The sequence below is a fragment of the Lactuca virosa genome, chromosome 3 (assembly GCF_052849685.1).
Source record: "Lactuca virosa cultivar CGN04683 chromosome 3, Lactuca_virosa_CGN04683_v6, whole genome shotgun sequence".
Classification (NCBI taxonomy): Eukaryota; Viridiplantae; Streptophyta; class Magnoliopsida; order Asterales; family Asteraceae; genus Lactuca; species Lactuca virosa.
The window spans coordinates 100353955-100374207 of NC_136428.1; the positions used below are offsets into that span (position 1 = coordinate 100353955).

At 36.0% G+C, this 20253-nt stretch overlaps 2 protein-coding genes across 3 annotated transcripts; both read right to left on the reverse strand.

Annotated features, from left to right (window-relative positions):
* Positions 1 to 9760: 9760 nt before the first annotated feature.
* Positions 9761 to 11042, reverse strand: LOC145163877 (uncharacterized). The gene is made up of 2 exons (XM_079082626.1): positions 10095 to 11042; positions 9761 to 9772 (listed from the first exon to the last, which is right to left on the reverse strand). Exons 1-2 carry the CDS (start codon positions 11040 to 11042, stop codon positions 9761 to 9763), a joined length of 960 nt encoding a protein of 319 aa, XP_078938752.1.
* LOC145162509 (uncharacterized) lies at positions 10136 to 13921 on the reverse strand. 2 transcript variants are annotated; one of them, XR_013739148.1, is made up of 3 exons: positions 12358 to 13921; positions 11315 to 12233; positions 10136 to 11242 (listed from the first exon to the last, which is right to left on the reverse strand). XR_013739148.1 is itself a non-coding variant. In XM_079081632.1 (2 exons), the coding sequence occupies exons 1-2, from the start codon at positions 13805 to 13807 to the stop codon at positions 12160 to 12162; spliced, it is 1524 nt and encodes a 507-aa protein (XP_078937758.1). In that variant the 5' UTR covers positions 13808 to 13921; the 3' UTR covers positions 10136 to 12159. The 2 variants fall into 2 exon arrangements, 1 of the variants encoding a protein (XP_078937758.1); XM_079081632.1 differs by having other exon boundaries at positions 10136 to 12233.
* Between the last annotated feature and the right edge of the window lie 6332 nt (positions 13922 to 20253).

The following is a 20253-nucleotide window of genomic DNA, read 5'->3' on the forward strand; positions in this document are numbered from 1 at the left end:
ACAAGTTATTTTGAAAGAGTAGATCAACATTTAAGCTGGTGAGTTCATAAGTATTTTAGTGATGTAAAGTAAGTTGTAAGTTCTTTTTAGAAAAGTTCGTCTGTTCCTCCAGAAAATCCTTTATTTTCTGATATGATGAATGAAAGTAAAAATGACTCTACAATTCCTTCTATGAGTACTAAATGGATACAAGTTATATACAATTTAGAGTAAACAAACAATCGATTGTGTGAATCTGCCTTAAACCCACAACCAAACAAGGAACATGGAATGAGGCAGAAGTCACACATTCCATTGTTTGTTAGATCTTCAGTGTATATAACCCTGGCGTATTCATTTGTTACTTACGGAGTTAACTGTAATAGTTCTTTATATTTGAAGAAAACATTCTTTAAGAAAATCATATATTTCCTTTAGTAAAAATGGTAACCACAATAGTTCCTTCTGTAATCACTTAGTTTATACTAGCTATATATAATCTAATATCGAACGGATAGTTAATTGTATGAATCTGACCTAAGTCCACAACCAAACAAGGAACATGAAGTAAGGCGGAAAGCACACATCCAACTACCCATCAGATATTAATTATATATAACCCTGATGTATAAACTAAGGTATTATAGAATTAACCACTAAAGGTCTTTTAAGTTATACTGGTTTAATAAAATGAATTAAATCCTTTTACTGATAAGTTTCTAGTTTAGTCTACTAAATGTTCCATCTGAAAAGTATGTTTTTGTACTAGAAAACGGTATAATGAATTTGTATGCTACGACTTGACCCATACCTGATACTCCTTATGATTACTTGGTGTATACGTGATATATATATAGCTAAGATCGAATAGATAGTAGACTGGGTGAAACTGCTCTAAGCCCACAACCAAACAAGGAACATGAAATGAAGCGGAAAGCACACATCCTACTGCCTATCAGATCCGATCAATACATATCCCTGATGTATCTACCGAGGAATCATAAAGTTAGCATTATAGGCCCCCTTCTAACTGAATGTTCATGTTACGAGTAAGTTATGTGGCGTTGTTCTATTGTTAGGACGACTACTAGAAGTAATGAAATCATGCACTCTTAACGCCTCAGTCGATACTGTTGTGAGTTTTGTATATATTAACATGTTTTATTTATTATTTTCCGGTACTTTGTAGATGTACCTTTTTTAAATAAATCCGGTACTTTGTAGATGTACCCCATATATAACTCCGGTACTTTGTAGATGTACCCAATATATATAAATCCTGACACTTTGTAGATGCACCATATATATATATATATATATATATATATATATATATATATATATATATATATATATATATATATAACCTTATACCATGTTTATTATCATCTTTTGTTTAGAAAAATGAGTTAATGATATGTTTCCTTCCTAGGTTACTGGAAATATATAGTATAAGTATGTAAATCATGATTTGTTCTTCTGTTATAGTTATAGTATGTTCCTCCCTTTACTAGTTATAGTATGCTCCTCCCTGTACTAGTTATAGTATGCTCCTCCCTGTATTAGTTATAGTATGAACTGAACCCCTAAACTATACCCATTATAGTTTACTAGTATGTTTACTTGAACTGTTACTGACTTGAAGAAAAGACTCAATTATCTACTGAGTTAAACATGTACCTTAAAACGGAGTTTTATAAACAATAAAATAACATCTTTTTAAAAGAGTTGTTGAATAGATTTGATCTCTTACAAGAGCATAAGAAATCCTTGAATGTGATGGTTATCACAGGTAAATATTTACACAATATCATTGTGTTTAACTTGTATTCCCCCCCCTAAAAGCGTTTAAAAACATTTAAAAGATTGATTATAGGGGTATGAACTCACCTTATGTGGGTGATTCAATTGAAGATTCGCGTAAGGATGAGAAGTTTCACGAATAAAGTCCCGAGGCACAAACGAGTCCTAATTGACATACATCGATTCATATATGTATATTATTAGTGTTTAACACCACTAATATGAAGGGAAACAACCTTAGGGACTAGGAAACACTTGAAATGAAGTGTTACAATCACATGTGATTGACTAAAGGGAGTTCACGGCCACACAAAGGTGTGTTTACGGCCAAAGGGGTGTTCACGGCCATGACATGAAGGGTTTACGGCCATATGAAGAGTTTACGGCCGTAAACTCTTGATGTTCATGCTAAAATGGTTGATTCTTGGATGCTAATCATGTGCTTCTAATGGATAACAAGTATATGGAAAGGATACTTACGATTTGGAAGCTTGAAGGGGTGTTTACGGCCCAAAGAACTAGTGTGTGTTCTTGGTGTTCTTGGTGATTTGAAGATGTAACCCCAAAAAGAGATGAATTCACGGATGAAATCATAGGGTTTTACTAGATCAAGAAGGATATCAACTAATAAATGAAAAAATCACTTACAAATGTGAAGAGAAATGGAAGTGTTCTTGATGATACTTGAGAGAGAAATGAGTGTTCTTGACTTGAAGATGTGAGAAGTGAAGAAAAATGAAGGAAAATCATACTTAAGGAGTAGAGTTCATGGGTAAACAAGAGTTTATGGCCGTAAACTCTAGTTTGCGGCCGTAAACTCCTTATGATGGAGTTTTCCGGCTTGAATGCTATATAATGAACTCTAGTAGATACTTCCTAACACCCAATTCTTGAATGTACTAGGCTTAGAACTCATTAGAATGACCCTTAACAAGGCTAAAAGGAAATAGAAACGAGTCTGACTTTTGGTTGATTGGATTGACTTACAAGGTAGAAATTTTCGGGTTGTCACATGATCCCCTCGTTAGATGGAATTTCGCCCTAAATTAGCTTTCCTAGCAGTACTCCTGGGTTTGTGCTCCTCTGAATGGAAGAATACTCACTCGTAGACCTGGGCAACCCTGACCTGGCGCTCATGATAAGATTCATACCTGGTCCATCTATCATCACCTCGTGTATACAAGTCGTATATAATTAAGATTAGTAAGACGGTCGGATGTGTGAATCTGCCCCTGGTCCACACCAAACAAGGAACAAGAAGTAAGGCGGAATCACTCACTCTTAGTCTGCAAAATCCCAACTATGCACAACCCTGATGTAAATATTAAGCCATCATAGCTTACCTGAACGGATCTTTAGTTCTTTTATGAATGATGTGACTTGTTCAGACGAGTTAATTATTTTTATAATTACTTTTAAATTTCCCCAAGTTTTAATCTTATATAAATATAAATTAAATCTTTAAGTAATTTTATTTAGGAGACATACCAAAAATTTCAAAAGTGGGGTTCCTCGTTGCTCCCTTATGTCTTGTCGTTAGATTCCTCCTTCTCCTCCGTCACCTCTCTGTTGGGCAGTCTCTCTTGGCATGTCCCATTTCACCACATGCATGACATACCTGAACTATACCAGCATCGGTGGTTGAAGTGATGTGCTGAGTCGGAGTTCTACAGAAGCGAACTCCTTCGTTATTTCTCTCCGTTGGACATTCCTTCCTGAAGTGTCCAGATTCGCCGCACTTGAAACAAACCTGTTTTACTTGGGAGATTGGCCGTGCCGGCGCCCTGCAGAATCGGGAAGTGTGCCCCTTCCTACTGCAATTCGTACACTGCATCTCTAGGCAAGCTCCGTTGTGATGGTAGGTGCATTTGTCGCACCTTGGAAGATTTCCAGCATATCGTTTGACGGGGGTTGTAGTGGCAGATGAAGTGCCAGATGTTGTGACTACTGTTGTGACCGCAGGGGTAGCCACAGGCTGTCGTCTCTTGGTAGAACCTTGAGACGACTTTTTCCCCTTTTTATCCCAGAACTTTCTTTTCTTGTTCTTAGGTTTGTGGTCTGGGGTGTCCTTGTCAACAGACACTCGTTGGATCCCTTGATTGTTACTACGATTAGCATAACTGGCACCGCTTCCGCTGGCGTTATTAACATTGAACTGTGCCATGACGGTTGTCACAACAGCTGTGACCGCAGCCTGAAAAGTAGCGGAGTCTATCTGCAGAATAGACACCTTGCATGTTGGTTGGTTTCCTCCGTGTGAAGACATGATCCTGTTGCATGGAAAAGAATGATCTTGTGAGTAATGATGGTCGTTGCTAGTTGTATTCCATCAACTTAAATGTATTAAACAATTTCACGCTTTGCTGGACTACTCTCAATGTTTTCGTCAACATTTCTGAGATATGTCCATGATAGTAAGTAGAAGTAGGTATTGTACGAGTGATATTTAAACTAAGTTATCCTTGTTTCCTAGTGTATCTGGTTCTGACTTTCATAGGGTTCTGAAAAACAATTCATAATGGGAGTCTATATAGAATAAACTTTATGAATCAGAAGTAGCTATCCTCGAATGAATTCCTGGGGATTGAATAACTATTACTGGTTGCATGAAAAAGGAATAATCCTAACACATAAGACGTTTTGGTTTCCTCGGCTGATTCCTTATTGGAAAACTCTTTATGAACCTCTTATTGTTCCTCCACGACTCCTCTGCTGACTGCTATGATGGAGTGGTTACATCTATCTGGGTTTGTCGTGCGAGAATGGGAGTGTCTAATGAATCTATGAGATTAAGTGAAACATCGTGGGGTGATCCTTACCGGGTCCTCCTATAATTGCGCAATGTATACAAGTTGTATATAATTTAAGATTAAATAGACCTTCGAATAAGTGATCCTACTCTAAAACCACAACCAAACAAGGAACAGGAAGTAGAGCATAGATCACAAATTCTAAGTCTATAAAATCTCAATTATATAAAACCTTGGAAGTACACACTCCAGAATTATAGACCTACCCGCAAGGGTCTTTTAAATTCTCACATAAGTTATTTATAGTGCCTAAAATACTCCTATAGTATTTTAATGTAATGAACTTGGTATGTTTTAAACTTGTTGTTGTCTTATAGTATCATAAAATACTCCTATAGTATTTTAACTTTATGTTATGATCTAGAAATACCTTGTGTATAGAGTTAGGTAAGTTTTAAGACTGTTGCAACACCACATCACTCCCAAACACATGCCGATTATATCTCAAATGAATATAGTTGATCAGGCTATATTTATCCAAGATATGATTACATAACTGTCCAGGTTTGACCGCAGTTTTCAACCTTTAAATACTTATGTTCTGTTCTTCTTGTGATACTTGTTCTAGTACGTATATATGTATAAGCATGTATGTATACTTTTATAAAGCATTGTTATATTTTTAAAATATACTTTTAGTCAGAGCACTTCGACCCCATTGCATTTATAGTTGTATATATTTTATAGGCTGATATACTTAGTTCACTATAAACAATGCTCTGATACCAATCTGTCACACCCCCAAACCGGAATGGCGGGAACGTTCGGGGGCGGAGGACGTCATGTTTAGTATCACAACACATGCATCATAGTAATCAAAGTAACAAACAACCATTGTATTAATATTAAGGTGTTTACAAGGTATGTGATTCACAAAAGATTGACTTCAAAAGTAAATAACAAAACAAGACATGAAGCTACTATGCTCTATCTTCTAAATCCCAGCGCGCGTACCTGTCTACTAGTCTCTAGAGAATACAAGTTATTTTGAAAGAGTAGATCAACATTTAAGCTGGTGAGTTCATAAGTATTTTAGTGATGTAAAGTAAGTTGTAAGTTCTTTTTAGAAAAGTTCGCCTGTTCCTCCAGAAAATCCTTTATTTTCTGATATGATGAATGAAAGTAAAAATGACTCTACAATTCCTTCTATGAGTACTAAATGGATACAAGTTATATACAATTTAGAGTAAACAGACAATCGATTGTGTGAATCTGCCCTAAGCCCACAACCAAACAAGGAACATGGAATGGGGCGGAAGTCACACATTCCATTGTTTGTTAGATCTTCAGTGTATATAACCCTGGCGTATTCATTTGTTACTTACGGAGTTAACTGTAATAGTTCTTTATATTTGAAGAAAACATTCTTTAAGAAAATCATATATTTCCTTTAGTAAAAATGGTAACCACAATAGTTCCTTCTGTAATCACTTAGTTTATACTAGCTATATATAATCTAATATCGAACGGATAGTTAATTGTATGAATCTGCCCTAAGTCCACAACCAAACAAGGAACAGGAAGTAAGGCGGAAAGCACACATCCAACTACCCATCGGATATTAATTATATATAACACTGATGTATAAACTAAGGTATTATAGAATTAACCACTAAAGGTCTTTTAAGTTATACTGGTTTAATAAAATGAATTAAACCCTTTTACTGATAAGTTTCTAGTTTAGTCTAGTAAATGTTCCATCTGAAAAGTATGTTTTTGTACTAGAAAACGGTATAATGAATTTGTATGCTACGACCTGACCCATACCTGATACTCCTTATGATTACTTGGTGTATACGGGATATATATATATATATATATATATATATATATATATATATATATATATATATATATTATAGCTAAGATCGAATAGATAGTAGACAGGGTGAATCTGCTCTAAACCCACAACCAAACAAGGAACAGGAAATGAAGCGAAAAGCACACATCCTACTGCCTGTCAGATCCGATTACTACATATCCCTGATGTATCTACCAAGGAATCATAAAGTTAGCATTATAGCCCCCCTTCTAACTGAATGTTCATGTTACGAGTAAGTTATGTGGCGTTGTTCTATTGTTAGGATGACTACTAGAAGTAATGAAATCATGCACTCTTAACGCCTCAGTCGATATTGTTGTGAGTTTTGTATATATTAACATGTTTTATTTATTATTTTCCGGTACTTTGTAGATCTACCCTTTTTAAATAAATCCGGTACTTTATAGATGTACCCCATATATAACTCCGGTACTTTGTAGATGTACCCCATATATATAAATCCTAGCACTTGGTAGATGCACCATATATATATATATATATATATATATATATATATATATATATATATATATATATATATATATATATATATATATATATATATATATATATATATATCCTTATACCATGTTTATTATCATCTTTTGTGTAGAACAATGAGTTAATGATATGTTTCCTTCCTTGGTTACTGGAAATATATAGTATAAGTATGTAAATCATGATTTGTTCTTCTGTTATAGTTATAGTATGTTCCTCCCTGTACTAGTTATAGTATGCTCCTCCCTGTACTAGTTATAGTATGCTCCTCCCTGTATTAGTTATAGTATGAACTGAACCCCTAAACTATACCTATTATAGTTTACTAGTATGTTTACTTGAACTGTTACCGACTTGAAGAAAAGACTCAATTATCTACTGAGTTAAACATGTACCTTAAAACGGAGTTTTATAAACAATAAACTAACATCTTTTTAAAAGAGTTGTTGAATAGATTTGATCTCTTACAAGAGCATAAGAAGTCCTTGAATGTGATGGTTATCACAGGTAAATATTTACACAATATCATTGTGTTCAACTTGTATTCCCCCCCCCCCCTAAAAGTGTTTAATAACATTTAAAAGATTGATTATAGGGGTATGAACTCACCTTATGTGGGTGATTCAATTGAAGATTCGCGTAAGGATGAGAAGTTCCACGAATGAAGTCCCGAGGCACAAACGAGTCCTAATTGACATATATCGATTCATATATGTATATTATTAGTGTTTAACACCACTAATATGAAGGGAAACAACCTTAGGGACTAGGAAACACTTGAAATGAAGTGTTACAATCACATATGATTGACTAAAGGGAGTTCACGGCCATGACATGAAGGGTTTACGGCCATATGAAGAGTTTACGGCCGTAAACTCTTGATGTTCATGCTAAAATGGTTGATTCTTGGATGTTAATCATGTGCTTCTAATGGATAACAAGTATATGGAAAGGATACTTATGATTTGGAAGCTTGAAGGGGTGTTTACCGCCCAAGAACTAGTGTGTGTTCTTGGTGATTTGAAGATCTAACCCCCAAAAGAGATGAATTCATGGATGAAATCATAGGGTTTTACTAGATCAAGAAGGATATCAACTAATAAATGAAAGAATCACTTACAAATGTGAAGAGAAATGGAAGTGTTCTTGATGATACTTGAGAGAGAAATGAGTGTTCTTGACTTGAAGATGTGAGAAGTGATGAAAAATGAAGGAAAATCATACTTAAGGAGTAGAGTTCACGGCTAAACAAGAGTTTACGGTCGTAAACACTAGTTTGCGGCCGTAAACTCCTTGTGATGGAGTTTTGCGGCTTGAATGCTATACAATGAGCTCTAGTAGATACTTCCTAACACCCAATTCTTGAATGTACTAGGCTTAGAACTCATTAGAATGACGCTTAACAAGGCTAAAAGGCAATATAAATGAGTCTGACTTTTGGTTGATTGGATTGACTTACAAGGTAGAAATTTTCGGGTTGTCATACACTCTATCGGGTCGCGCAACGCAAATGGTCGGGGTGCTGACATGTCGTTCTCTGAGTGGTGCCACGTGTCAAGATTTGGGTGGATGTCAAATACGTGTCGTGCATCTTTTCTGTGCGTGCGGCTGCACGCGAAATTTCATATTTTCTTAGAAAATTCATAACTTGCTCATATGAGATCTGTTTTGACGGGTTTTATATCCACGTATAGCTATCGACGAGATCTACAACTTTTATTTAGATTCTGTCGGCTAATTTTGACTTTATTTTTAAAGTTATATTTTTAATAGGCTTAAACTGTTAAAGTCCGTTAAAAATTCATAACTTTATCATACGATATCCGTTCTCGACTGTCTTTATATTGACGAATAGGTGTTGACGAGATCTTCAACTCTCATTTAAATTGTTTTTCCTTTCCATCGACTGATTTCAATTTTGGTTTCTGAGTCGTATACTGTTACACTGAAATATTAGAAAAATCATAACTTTCTCTTTTGAAGTCAGATTTGAACGTTCTTTATTTGCACACTCTTGATTTTACGACTACTATGAATTTCGTTTAGATCACTTAGGAATATAAGTAATCTATCAAAAATCCACTTTTTACGATACGAAAAGTCGTGTCGGTTTAATTGTGAAACTTCAAAGAAACATAACTTCTTCATAAGAAGTCGGATTTCATCATTCTTTATATGTACGGAATCATTGTCGCATATACTATAACTTTGGTTAAGATTATTTATCCTAAATAATATTTTATTCAACAAGTCATTTTAAAAGCTTATAATGACTAGCCCGAATCTGCAGGTGTTACACTGCCGAAGATGAGTATCACAACATTGTGAACGCCGTTGATGAGAAGAGTTAGCTTTGCAATCTATTATGGGAGCTTCATTACCCGCCTCTTTTCATTACTCTGGTCTACCGTGACAATGTCATCGTCGTTTACTAATCCACCAACCCAGTTCAACCTCAACGCACCAAACACATCGAGATCGACATTCACTTTATGCGAGACAAAGTTGCCTTGGACAGATTCGTATTCTCCATGTCCCTGCATCATCTCAATATGCTGACATCTTCACCAAAGGGCTCCCATTTTCAATGTTTCTTGACTTCAGATCCAGTCTGAACGTCCGTTCTCAACCTCTCGTTCCGACTGCAAGGGATGTTAGGTGTATTTATTATTGTATCACATTTATGTTGTATGTTTACATAATACATTTATATACTTGGCCTAGTATCTTTAGATAGCCCATTGTACTTATATTGAACCCCACTTTGTATTTTGAGTATATAATAAATGTGTAGGCTATACGCTTTTTTCATGGAAAAATATTGATAGTGTAAGTTGTATAATTTTGATCATTTTTCAATCTATTTCAAATAATTTTTTAATAAAAAATAAAAATTTGATATAGATTTTGAATGAAACTATAACCCCTCTAGTTCTGATGTATGCTTGCCGTTGGATTGCATGGCGTCCGTACTTCTATAAAGCCTTTCGTTACCGTTAGCCATTTCTATAATTAGGTTGTTAACCTTATCAGCGGCTTCATTAGTTGGACAAACTATTGCTCTAACAGAGAGATCAGAAGGTGATGGGGGTGTGCAACATTTCGTTTTCATACACAAAATATATTAAAAGTTGCAGTGAGTTTTGTCCAGGAGGTATTAAAAGTAAGTCTGGTATATGTACCCAACTTGAGGTTTGTGGATCATTTACATCTGTGTCCCCCAACTCTCCATTACCAACCGCTAAAATCCAATCTGCAAAGCCTTGCATCGACAACCCATCAATTAGATCAATATTAGAAGTAAATAATCTCATATTCTGATGTAGTCTAACAACGTGAAAATGCGGCCACAAATATGAATTTGGTAAGCTCAAACGAACAATCTCAGCTCGTGTACTTTTTGGTGACACTGGAAGGGTTTGACGAAAATCGCCGCCAAGGAGAACGGATTTCCCACCGAATGGTAGTGTGTCACAATCAAGCACATCTCTTAAAGAACGATCGAGATATTCAAAACAACGACGATCACTCATCGGTGCCTCGTCCCAAATAATAATTGATGTTTGTTTAATTAAATCTCCAAGTGCCGTCCTTTTCTTTATGTCACAAGTTGTTTTTTCTGTCAGGTCGATTGGTATTTTAAACCTTGAATGGGCAGTTCTCCCGGAAGGCAAAAGAAGAGATGCTATTCCAGACGCAGCAACAGCCAGGACAACCTTTCCAACCGATCTGAAGTACGAAAGCAATGTCGTCCACAAAAAAGTCTTTCCAGTTCCACCGTGTCCATAGACAAAAAGCAACAGTTGTTTCTTTTGCAATTCCGAACTGATAACAGTGTCATAAACAGTTAGCTGGTCATTATTGATTTGTTGAACCATATCAGTATGCTGTCTAGTCAAGGCTTTCCTGTCATAACTTATTTCTTCTAAAAGCAGGCGATTTTGCAAAACAGCAAGACTAGTAGCAGACGACATGGGTAGGTTGAAATCAGCCAAAGATTTACAAGGTGTAGAAGACTGCAACGTATTTTGTAAATCAAAAAGCAAGCGCTGCTGCAGTATATCATCATTAATGTGAAAGCGTTCATCCGAAAGTCCAATCTTCAGCTTGTGTACATAATCATCCGTCATTTTTCGCCACCCTATTTCCCATAAAGACCGAGGAGTGTTAACTTCACAAAATAATAACAGGTGACAGAAAAGAGATCTTAATTGGGAAGACGTAGCCCAAAGAGAAGCTTCGGTAAAGGCGGTCATCCACTCCACATCATCACCTATTAATCCTAGAGCATTGCATGCACTTCAGAATGTTGGATGAACATGACCGCGAACTGTACGGACATTTTCATAAGAAGTGCATCCTTTTTGATGGCTAAGTAACATACGAAAGTAAAATAACTCACCGGAAGACGGATGAACAAATACAAGACGACCAAGTGTTTTTGAAGACTCTAAAACCCTGCGTCCCCATACTTTAGATGTCTTGTCCCACTTATAGTTGTTTGGATAATCGATATAAGTAAGATCACGACCTTTTGGATCTGCTACATTATTATGAAACCATCCCATAAGTGGTGTCTTAGCAAAACCTGGATTTGCAAGAACTTGATCTAATCTGCTGTCTTCTCTAAACAGTACATGCTGCATGTGCTCCAAATGAACAGGTAACACCTGTACTGGCGGGTGGCGACGATGAATGAAAAAATTCAGAATTCTCCATGCAGCCTCATGGGGACAAATGTATCAGCCATCGAGAAAGTTTTGTATTTCATTTAAAGGCGGAACTTTGTCACCTAAATCAGGGGAATCGGGCGATTCAGATTTCCGGATGACAAATCTAACACGTTCAACACCTTTGGAGATATACTTAAACAAATACTTAATCATCATGTTCCATCCGCAATACTCTACATTTATATGGGCAGCAAACCGAGAACATAACCTTCTATTATAGGGAATAACGTATCCATTGTCAACAACAACTCCATTTTGCATCGTATGACGCATAACAAAATTTCTTTTGTAATGCGCGTAACCATCTTTATCAAAAAATGTGACCTCATGGAAAGGTTTGGGGAAATGCTTGGAACAATTACCATCTTTCATACATGGAGCCTGCCTATTTAGTAATCCACAAGGACCATGAATCATAGTACTCGTGACTATCTGATAAAGAAGTGGGTCAAGCGTTGGATCAGGAAGCTCTGCAGATATGTATTTATCAATATCAGAAGCATCTTTAATCCTATCAGGGCTTCGCGACCCACAATAAAGTATGACAATGTGGTAGACCTCTTTTCTGGAACTCTATGGTATACAGGTCTGCATATTAAAGAAAAAATATGACATATTAGTATAAAATATAGACAAGAAAAAATATGACATATTAGTATAAAATATAGACAGGAACAGAAATAAATCTAACATATATGAGAACAATACATACATGCTTCAACGTCACCAAAAGTTTTATCGTCCTTCAGAAAGTTGATGAAAGCGCCCACTTTAATTTCAAAGACCCTAGCTATAATATCAGCCCTACTATGAGTATCTCGCTGGCCATGATCATCCATATAGCGACATATTTCGGGCCACTTGACATTACACGTAAATGTAATAAAGTATTGTGGATTCCCAAAAACTCTACAAATCGATAATGCATCCTGATAATGGCTATACATATAGCGCGGACCACCAACAAATGATGCAGGTAAGAACATACGTTTCCCCACATGACGGCTCTCTCTATCTCCTTTGGAAAGCGCATCATAAAGACCACTAACATAATCACAGCGCAACTGGTCCTGATGATTTATATAGTAATTCAAACGATCTTGTTCGATACATGTATAAGCATCGACAAGATACTGTTGGAAAAGACGACATGAATTCAATACAAGGGAATATATGTCACGACGGGCATGAATCTGACAGCTATAATACATGTTAACAGTTAAAGCCCGTGTAACGGTACCTGTTATATCACGTAATTTCAAGCGCGGAGACCAACCTTCCTCTCCAAAGGGAAAAAGTAACGGGTATTGTAAAGGCATATAGCTTGGATGGAGTTTGCTAATTCGTTGAGGCTGGCCTGACCGGGAATGGATTATAATATCAAACTTACCACAATTAACATCATCACCGGTGACTATACATCCTAAACTACCGGGAGCCGGCAATCCATATCTTCGATCAGGTATATCACTATACAAACGAACCGCATAAGACTCTAAATTCATAGCCATAGCAACCTCTTTTGCCATTTTGAAGGTACGAACATATTCATTATGGGCAGTTAACGTGTCCATCAAGACCTGAACAATAGCAACATCTAATTCACTTTTCTTAGGAGAAGTAAACGCCTTTAACCTATTACAAACTTCATTCTCAGTATCAAAAATATACAACTGTAAGAACCTAGGAGCATTAGTGTCCTGTGGATACATTGAACCTATGCGATGGTAAATCTGACCCGACATCTTAAACACATAAGGACCACGGCCATTATTAATATCGTCATCAACATTAGCTCCAAAGGAAGTCATCGAAAACATGCTATTATATGCCCTGATATCACCCAAAAAACGTGCAGTCATATAAAGTTCAAGAATTTGGGGAGGAGGTCGGTTAGGATAAGATAGGACAACTGAGCCCGACTTACAACACTGATTATACCTTGGATGGTTAACACGAGATAGATTAAGTATCCTCTCCACATGCCAAAATAAAGCCCCACAGAATTCACACACACAAACACAATCCCCACAGTCATAATAAACAGGAAGAACAGAAGGGTTTGTAGCAATAAGCGGCTGCAAACGACGTGATTTATACACAAATGTTCCAGAAGAAGAGGAAACTCCGTCAGCCAATTTTCGCTTGGAAGCTTTAGTCATAATGAAAGGTTTTAAAAAAGGCGAAACATAAATTAAACATAGGCGAAAATAAAGCAACCAAAAATTGCACACATATACGTAAAATTGAAAGGCGTAGACCGGGAAGAAGAAACAAAGCGTAAACAACAAAGGGCATAAGAAACAAATTAAAAAGGAAAAAAAAGGAAATATATCAGTAAGCAAAGGAATTCGGTAGAAGAACAATAGAGACGGAAGAGAAGGCAAGAAAGAAGGAAGGTCAGCGAATGGTCAAAAGGCAGGACAGCAACACACGTGTGAAGGACAGCACATCAGCACAGGCAAATATAGTTACAAAATGAAATGAAATGCGGAACAAATGAAACAAATGAAAAAAGGAAATAAGAAAAGATAATGGGCAAACATGAAACAAATGAAATGAAATGCGGAACAAATGAAAAGTAGACATTGGAATTAACAAAAAAATGGTCATCCGTATTTGAAAGAAAACACTGTTCATCCAGATACTTAGAATTACTATGTATATATAATTTGTAAATGATAAAAAATGTCGGCTTATAAATTATTAAATAATATATGTATGATGTATAACATAATGATATAAGTTTGATCATAACTAGATTATTAGAAACTCATCAATTCTTCAAATATAGTTACAAAATGTATATAATTTAAACTTTTGAACGTAGTAGTTTGGATAAAAACCGTAGATTAAAGCGTGTATTGAACAACCAACTATTATAAACGAACAAGTCAAGCAACATACTAGACTAACAAACTAAAATTATAAAAGGTTTTTTTAGCCAATCAACCCAATTGATATTACAATAAGGTATTCTAAAATGACAATAACAATAAACAAAAAAGTAATACTATCAACAATATTGTTGTTTCGTATTTTTCCATTGACAAACAACATTGAATTCCCGAATCTCCATAGCATCCAACGCGTAATAATCCGTACCACTTCCAATCTTTGTTTTTTAGAACAACATATATATTATTGAAATATAGCAAGAAGTTAGACAAAATAAACAATTAGATGGACAAAATAGACAAAATAGGATCTTGTAACCAGACAACCCCATTGACACTAGTTTTTCGACACCTACTATTGGCCCAAATATAACTTTGCGAAACCATCTTATCAAACAACAAACACTTTGTTGGCTTAACTTTACCAAAAAGAAAAGAATTTTGAAAACACCAAATAAACCACCAAAAAGTATAGAAAAGCGCATCCAAAAACTCCTTACAAACATAAGTCAAGCGTAACCCAGTCAATCCAATCTTGAAAAGAAATAAGGCTAGGCATCGGAAAATTTCACCTTCTGCATAAATATTTAATAAATCGAGAGCCAAGTCACACTCAAGGAACATATGACAAACACTTTCCACTTCCTTCTCGCCTATAGGGCATAAAATCGAACAAACTTTTCATTATCAAGCCAAGAAAGCACTCAAAAATAGACCACACTCGCAGATTCGCAAAACAAAAATACAACACTACTTTTAAATCGCTTTCTAAACCTCCACAGCAACACCACACATAAAAAAACAAGTGGTTCAAAGAGCCCACACCATTAGCATATATCGGACATTGTATGAAATTTAAATTGAGGTTTCTCCTAGACAGATTAAGCCTTGAAGGAAACCTATCGAGATAAGCTCTCCATAGGATAAGATTTTCTAGGAATGGCCTTATTCCACCCGGTGATCAGACCTTTTCCCACTAGAGTAAGATATTCAACTTGACGAAAATAACTCACAAAAAAACCCGCCTCTTGATCCATATTCCACTACAACGAATCTAGATCAGTAGAAAGAACAATAACACGTAACTCTAAGAGCAACTACAAAGGGATGTGTATTTGAATATAGGAAATACTTGCATTAGCAACTCCAAAAGCATGTGTATTTGAATATAGGAAATACTTGCAGTGATTGCAAAATTATAAGATACATCATCTGTAGTGGCGGAGGCAGTGTATAGTTAGAAGGGTCCATGTGTTAGCCTAATTATCTTTTAGGCTTTATTTTATATTGGGTATTATGTTGGCCCATTAGCTAGGAAACCCTAATTAGCTAGTCTGTAAATTATGCATTTCTGTTTAATTGTATGTGTAATTCTCATTTGATAATAACACAAACCCCTAGTCGTTCTATGTCTTTTACTTGTTAGTTTTCATGGTATCAGAGCTTAGTTGATCATTTTTATTTTTGTTTGTGGGTCGAGTTGTAGTAGGCACAACATTGCTTTCAAGATCTTAATTGTTGCTGTTGCTATTTGTATTTGCGGTTGGGTTTTTTTACTGCTATTGGAAATATGTCCCCGAAAGATGATTCTGCTTAGTCCATTAGTACCCAACTCAATGGCAAGAACTATGCCTATTGGAGTTATTTTATGAAGAATTTATTGCGAGGAAAGAGTACATGGGGAATTTCTAAAGGTGACAAGAAAAAACCAACATATGACAAAGCTGAGAATTATGCAACTTTATTGGATTCGTGAGAGACTGATAAGTCCAAGATCATTACTTTGATTAATAATTTTCTTATCCAGTCTATTGGTACTCAGTTGGCAAAGTATGAAACAACAAAGGAGGTTTGGGATCACTTGGATAGGTTGTATACTTAGTCTAATTTTGCAAAGCAGTACCAGTTAGAGTTTGATATTTGAGCCCTCCAACAGAACAATCTCAGTATTCAAGAATTCTATGCAGCTATGTCGGATTTCTGGGATCAGTTATCTCTTATAGAACCCGTTGAGTTGAAGGATTTTAAGCCTTATATTGATAGAAATGAAGATCAACGTTTGGTTCAGTTCTTGATGGAATTACATTCAGATTTTGAAGGCTTGCATGGATCAATCTTGCATTACACATCTCCTCCCACTGTTGATTCGGTTGTTTATGATTTGATTGCTGAAAAAACTCGTATCAAGTCCCATGATAACAAAGGTCCCAAGACAACCACTCTTGTTGTCTGTGCTATTCCACAACGACCTAAGTCTTCAAACCAGAATCGTCCCAAGGTTGCATTTGATGAGTGCGTTTTTTGTAAGAAGAAGAACCATTAAGAGGCAAATTGTCCTTTGTTGTTAAGAAAAGGAAATCAATAGCAACAGCAAACCAGATAACTTGCACAGTGTCAACCTTCACAGCAGAACATGTCTTCTGGACAAGCTTAGTCTTGTTGGGATTTGTGTACTATAACACTTCTATGGTGCACATACAACCCTATTAGCTTTGGATCTAAGTTTTCTCTAGTTATACATGCAACAAAAATTTTCAAAGCATGAAGCCTACAACTAGCATACAATTTGACATATGAATCATAAAAGTAAGTTAGAAGATTACCTCTTTGTTGTAGCTTGTAGGAATTGGTCTTTCAAGAGCCTAGCAGATCAAGTGTGATGCCTCAAATGTCTTATAACAAACCAAGAGCAAGAGGAGGAATTTGAGAGAAAGGTTTGGAGATACAAAATCGTTTTTGGCTTCTAAGAACACTTAGTGCACGATTTTGGCTTTTAAGGAATACATATATAGTGTAGAATTCCAAGAGTCATAAGCAAACCCTAACTCTTACACTTAGGCTTATGATCCATAATTCATATGGACTAATATTTCATGGACTTTCACATAAGCTTAGTCCATCATGGATCAATAGCCCAAACCATATGTATCATTGATTTACACAATCAGTCCCCGTTAATTTAATTAGTCTTTTTTGATCATTAAATTAATTCCAAATTAATTCTTGATCAATACTAATTAAATAATATGTTTTCTCAATTAATATATTATACTTATAATATATTAATAAATCACAAATAACCTCTTTCTCAAATATCCATCCTATCAAATTGTTCCAGAGTGTTACAACCCAAATGGACCATGCTGTATCGGGTCAAGTACATACCAATTATAGTTATGGGCTTAGACACATAATCCAACAGTCTCCCACTTGGATAAGTCTAATAACTATAATTGCAAGTACGACTTCAAAATCCGCTTGGCAATCGTTGCTGTCGAACTCTGATCTTATTAGTAACGCATCCATAAGATAAGAGATCATATATTCCTCCATTCTAGATATCGTATGAACTGAGACATGCATTATAATCATTCTATTTGACTATTTGTTCATGTCTTGTTTCTCGATTTCTGATTTATGACGACCGACTAATTGAACAAATCAAATCAGTCCAGGCTTAGCCAAGCGCTTAGGGTTGTCATCACTAAATCATCGAGGGGACCACAAATATTGCTTTTATCCCACATTGGGTAAAAGGAACAGATTGTGACAACCCGAAAATTTCTACCTTGTAAGTCAATCCAATCAACCAAAAGTCAGACTCGTTTCTATTGCCTTTTAGCCTTGTTAAGGGTCATTCTAATGAGTTCTAAGCCTAGTACATTCAAGAATTGGGTGTTAGGAAGTATCTACTAGAGTTCATTGTATAGCATTCAAGCCGGAAAACTCCATCACGAGGAGTTTACGGCCGCAAACTAGAGTTTACGACCGTAAACTCTTGTTTAGCTGTGAACTCTACTCCTTAAGTATGATTTTCCTTCATTTTTCTTCACTTCTCACATGTTCAAGTCAAGAAAACTCATTTCTCTCTCAAGTATCATCAAGAACACTTCCATTTCTCTTCACATTTGTAAGCAAGGTTGTAAAAATCGCTTGACGTAGGCTAATCGGTGGACTAGGGTCAAGGGATTAATCGGCTAGGCGGGGATTAATTGGGAGATTAATCAAAGACATTAATTATTAAAAAAATAAAAAATATAACATTAAACATAAGAATATAGGTAAATAAGAACAATTCAAATACATGGACATATTTGATATATAATCTGGAATCATCCCACTTATGTTAGAGCTTCTCAACACCCTGCAACATCCATACAAACTCTTGAGCATACAAGTTTTGAATTAAAGAACTTGTTAAAATTTATTAAATTCTACAATCACTTACAACAAACTCATGCTTATATATATAAATGAAATCACATGATCTTGCTTCTCTTTACCAACCTATCAATAACATGGTATATGAAATAACATTTCACTCAGGCTTTTCATCGAACAGGTGGACTACAATTCGAAATTCTGTTCTTGCTATCGACAATCTAGACACTAACCTGCAATTCCAATCCAAAATCATAACTTGTAAGCACTATCGGCATCAACAATTTACAGTTTCTGTTAATTCAATTCGAAATCACAAAACATCTATTGATTACCACATCGAGATGTAAATTGCAGTTTTTAAAATTGATTAAAGCTGTATACACAAATGAAATGACCAATGAAAACAAAAGTAAATTAGAGGGATATCGATTAAAGGGATACCGGTGAGGGATCCGATGATCGCTTAAGATGCCGATAATAGAGTTGTGGGGTAGTCGGCGCTGAAAGAGATGCCGGTTATCGCTTCAGGAATCGGAGTCGAGCACAGGGGAGGAGCACCAATATGTGACTAATCTGAGTCGCTTGAGTCGATTGAGTCGTTGTCTTCGTCCCTTGATATTTCACCCAAACGGTGCAGAGAACTGGTGGTGAAGTCATGAATGGAAAATGAGGATTGATTTTAAATTCACGACCTATTTGAAACAATATATCAAGAGTGTATGTATCATCTGATTTGAACTGGTGGATAATCACATCTATCATCTGATATGTGCATGTATATAATTAAAGAGTGTTCGAGGGAGCTGTGACAAAAACTAAAGAGTTAAGAGTTTCCCACATCGGTGGTGGGATAAGAGACGAAGGCAAAATTTATTCTATAAAAAGGGAAGCTAGCTGCCTTTGAGAATCAAACCCAACTAAGTTTGGGCTAGCCGGCTCCTTTGAGCTGGTGGGTATTTTAGAGTTAGCCGAGCTGACTTGGTCCTATTTAGGTCCGAATTGGGACGAATTAGTCCGATTTGGACCGTCTTTGACCGATATTGACCAAGACCGATTAGCTTAGCCGATAACACCTATTCGTAAGCGGTTGGAGTCCGCCAAGCGTCTAGGCGCCGATTAATCGGCCGCCTAGACCGATTTTTACAACCATGTTTGTAAGTGATTCTTTCAATTATTAGTTGATATCCTTCTTGATCTAGTAAAACCCTATGATTTCATCCATGAATTCATCTCTTTTTAGGGTTAGATCTTCAAATCACCAAGAACACCAAGAACACACACTAGTTCTTTGGGCAGTAAACACCCCTTCAAGCTTACAAATCGTAAGTATCCATTCCATATACTTGTTATCCATTAGAAGCACATGATTAGCATCCAAGAATCAACCATTTTAGCATGAACATCAAGAGTTTACGGCTGTAAACTCTTCATAAGGCCGTAAACCCTTCATGTCATGGCCGTGAACACCCCTTTGGCCGTAAACACACCTTTGTGTGGCTGTGAACTCCCTTTAGTCAATCACATGTGATTGTAACACTTCATTTCAA